Consider the following 3,859-nt stretch of genomic DNA (forward strand, 5'->3'; position numbering starts at 1 on the left):
TCCAAAAAACGACTTCTTAATCCATTATTTCTTGGGTAGCTATTTTGATATAAAAAATGTTTATTTTGGTAACATTACAATGTGAGCAAAATTGATTATGCGTGGATTTTATTCTAACATTTTTATTTTCAACAAACAGAGCTTCTTTGTTCCTGGGCATGTACGAAATGATGAGAAACTGTGGACGTCTATTGAGAAAATCATGTCACTTTAGCAAGGTCCTGAACTCTCATTTATAATTTATAAAAGACGCTCTGGATGAGACAGTCTGCTGAATGCCATACATATAAATAAAATGCCCTGGGGAGAAACTTTGAATCCCAGGCTGTGGTGAAGGTCAAGAACTGACCAAGCTTCTGGAAAACATACACCAGTCCTCCCCATTCCAATTCAACACCAGGCAAGTGTCGACTGGGTTTACACGAGTAATGCTCAGGGTTATTCCTGGAGACCTAACGCTTTGGGACCTAGTTGATCTGACATCCTTGTATCCCACAAGCTCTACGGTGAATAATGATCAGGGATGGGAGGCACCAGAAGCAAGTTCATTGTGCATGATGTCAAGAATTAGTTCAGGAATTTAGTCTCCAGGCATTCTATCAAGTCTGGACTGGTCTGAGAGATTACTTACAGTACGTTTGTACACATGATTGTGACACACTGACTCTCTTCCCACAGGAATCAACCAGTCGGAGATTGTTATGTAATTCATGAATCATTTAAATACATCACAGCCGATATTATACTCCTGGGTGTATTTATTATTATTATTATTATTATTATTATTATTATTATTATTATTATTATTATTATTATTATTATTATTAATATTAATTTTTATTCCACACAGGTTTAAAACATTCAAATGTTCCCAGTTACAGTAACTAAATACAACATGTGTACAGCTTCAGGACTGAAACTGAGAGACTCACAAATCCACAAACAATGGCATGGAAAATCACGGAAAATACGTAATTACTACAACATAGTAATACGTAATTCATTTGCTAAGACATTGCCACATGATTTTTTGATCATGTTCTCCTTCCAGTCAACCCAGCTGATTTATGACAGAACTATTTATGGCCACATAAATAAGCCATGTATTTTTTCTTACATAATCAATCCAGCAGTGTGTGTGTGTGTGTGTGTGTGTGTGTGTGTGTGTGTGTGTGTGTGTGTGTGTGTGTGTGTGTGTGTGTGTGTGTGTGTGTGTGTGTCTGTGTGAGTGAGAGACAGAGAGAGAGACAGAGAGAGACAAAGAGAGAGAGAGAGACAGAGAGAGAGACAGACAGACAGACAGACAGACAAACAGACAGAAAGAGAGAGCAAGAGAGAGAGAGAGAGAGAGAGAGAGAGAAACTTTTTCCATCACATATTGCTCTCTAACACACACACATTTTGTATGCCTAACATATACACTGTACCCCAGTGCACCAATCACAAACCTACACAAGATATTCACTCACACGCAAAAGCCCCCTTTTTTTTTTTTTTTTTTTTTTAAAGAATGAATAGAATGACAGCCTGAGTGTGTTTACTTACAGAGAATGGACCAGCATAGGTGTGTGATTTATTCATTTTAAAGCCAAACCAGAAACATCAGTTGTACTGTTCCTCTGTATCACCGCAGTTCATACAGACAGACACATTTCACCTGCAATGAAGGACACAATCATCAATTACAAGCATTAAACTTGTCTCATGGCTAATCAACTGCTTTTGGGCTAAAATGGACCTTGTGTCTATTTAATTTATCAAACAATTTCTTATATCTGTTTAAATAAATGTCTAATGGGATGTGAATGTGTGACTTGAACCCACATTTTTCATGATCTTTTTTTTTTTTTTTTTTGGTGTTGAATTAACAGTTGTAAACTCGCCATGCTGCAATGAGTATATATGCAAATCAACATGAACCACATTCAGGCATCAAGGTGACACACACTGAAAAATACACACACACACACACACACACACCTACAGAGGTGACAGCGTCACACTGATACTGATGTATGTTTATTTTCTGATTGCACATATCTGTCCTTTAATGTTGTGGCTGTGATAAAAAAAAATCTGACCTTCGGGGAGAGGGGAAAAGCACATTTATGGATTAATCTAGGAAAATAATTTTTTATAAATTTATTCTAGTACTGAAGAACTAGTTCTGCACATTTATTCATTTATTTATTTATTTATTTGTTTGTTTGTTTGTTTGTTTGTTTTTATTATTATCATTATTATTATTATCATTATCATTATTATTATTATTATTATTATTATTATTATTATTATTATTATTATTATTATTATTATTGACACACAAGTACATAGTTTCTGCTTTGATCCTGAGCTCAAGTTGAATTTTGGACTTTCTCCAAATGTCCATCTGGGTTTCTTCTGTTTTCTCTGGTTTCCTCACAACTTCCATATCGAGGATGAAGAACAAAATAATAACAGGGAAACTCTCTGCACTTATATTACTTATATGAAATGTATATTTTAAACGATTTAAATGTGTAAAAAAAATGTATATGACATGACTTATAAATCTTATAACAACAACAACAACAACAACAACAACAACAACACCACTACTACTACTACTACTACTACTACTACTACTACTACTAATAATAATAATAATAATAATTGAGTATAATTAGGGATTACTATTAATTAACCAATAGAATTAAGAAATATGAGAACAGAAAGTTACTTACTCTAATGGTTTTTGTAAACTGGACACATAACATATGAAAGTTGCAATGAAACATATTTAATTATGTTCTACTGCAGGCTGATGAATATTTATGTAAGTTCATAAATACAGCAATACAGAGAACAGTGTAAGAATCTGTCTAGTGAGTGATTTGAGGCTGATTTAGAGCGTTTGTGAATAGACAGTGAATAGACTATACTGTAGTTTGTTAATAGACAGGACCAGTTGGTCCTGATGAGCGGAGTGGAACAGCGCCCCGCCCTGGTGGATGACTAAAGTACTGACATTGACTAGGAGGCTTCACAGTATGTTACGAAAGTTTTCTTTACTTTTCTTTTTTTTTTAACCCCCGTTTTAATTTCTCTATCAAATGTATAAAGTAAGCAAAGTGAGAAAGTCACATTGTCGCTTCTGATCAGTATACATCTAGCTCTTTAAACAGCTGTTTCATATTCTTTATAAAGTCAATAAAGAAAAAAAAGTGACTTACCAGCGTGTGTGCGTCAGCGCATTGCGCGCGCGTGTGCGTGTGCGTGTGTGTGTGTGTGTGTGTGTGTGTGTGTGTGCTCCTTTTCCTCTGAGTATCTGCAGATCACATCTTGGTGCAGAGAGAAAAAGGGTGAATGAGGAAGCAAGAACAGGAAGAGGGTGTGTGTGTGTGTGTGTGTGTGTGTGTGTGTGTGTGTGTGTGTGTGTGTGTGTGTGTGTGTGTGTGTGTTTAAGCTTTTACATACAATTCAGTTTTTCCTGAATCAGGTCAGTTTCCACTGCTGGAGCTCCATAAGTCATGTGATCAATAACCAGTCAACTACACACACACACACACACACACACACACACACACACACACACACACACACACACACAGAGAGAGAGAGAGAGAGAGAGAGAGAGAGAGAGAGAGAGAGAGAGAGAGAGAGAGAGTTAAAATAAGTAAAATACTCTTATAAAACCAAAATTATTAAATAGAACTGCTATAATGATAATTTGAATAACATGAGCTCAGACAGAATATTCTTATGGTTTTGTGTGGGTGGGTGGGTGGGGGGTGGGGGTGTGTGTGTTTGTATTAGGAACAGGGCTGGTTAGGATGGTTGGGTGTGTGCTTGTCTGACTACCAATGCGTTTATGAGTCAT

The 3,859-nt window shown here is 36.1% G+C and overlaps 1 protein-coding gene across 1 annotated transcript in view; it reads right to left on the minus strand.

Moving 5' to 3' along the window:
• LOC113660682 (anion exchange protein 2-like) overlaps positions 1 to 3,289 on the minus strand; it is a 29,740-nt gene extending 26,451 nt beyond the window's left edge. The window contains exons 1-2 of the mRNA XM_047808625.1: positions 3,213 to 3,289; positions 1,546 to 1,657 (exon numbers count right to left, since the gene is read on the minus strand). Of these exons, the coding sequence (XP_047664581.1) occupies positions 1,546 to 1,581 (36 nt within the window). The 5' untranslated portion in view covers positions 1,582 to 1,657; positions 3,213 to 3,289. The remainder of the gene's footprint in view (positions 1 to 1,545; positions 1,658 to 3,212) is intronic.
• Positions 3,290 to 3,859: the final 570 nt, after the last annotated feature.

Source organism: Tachysurus fulvidraco, chromosome 25 (genome assembly GCF_022655615.1).
Source record: "Tachysurus fulvidraco isolate hzauxx_2018 chromosome 25, HZAU_PFXX_2.0, whole genome shotgun sequence".
NCBI lineage: Eukaryota > Metazoa > Chordata > Actinopteri > Siluriformes > Bagridae > Tachysurus > Tachysurus fulvidraco.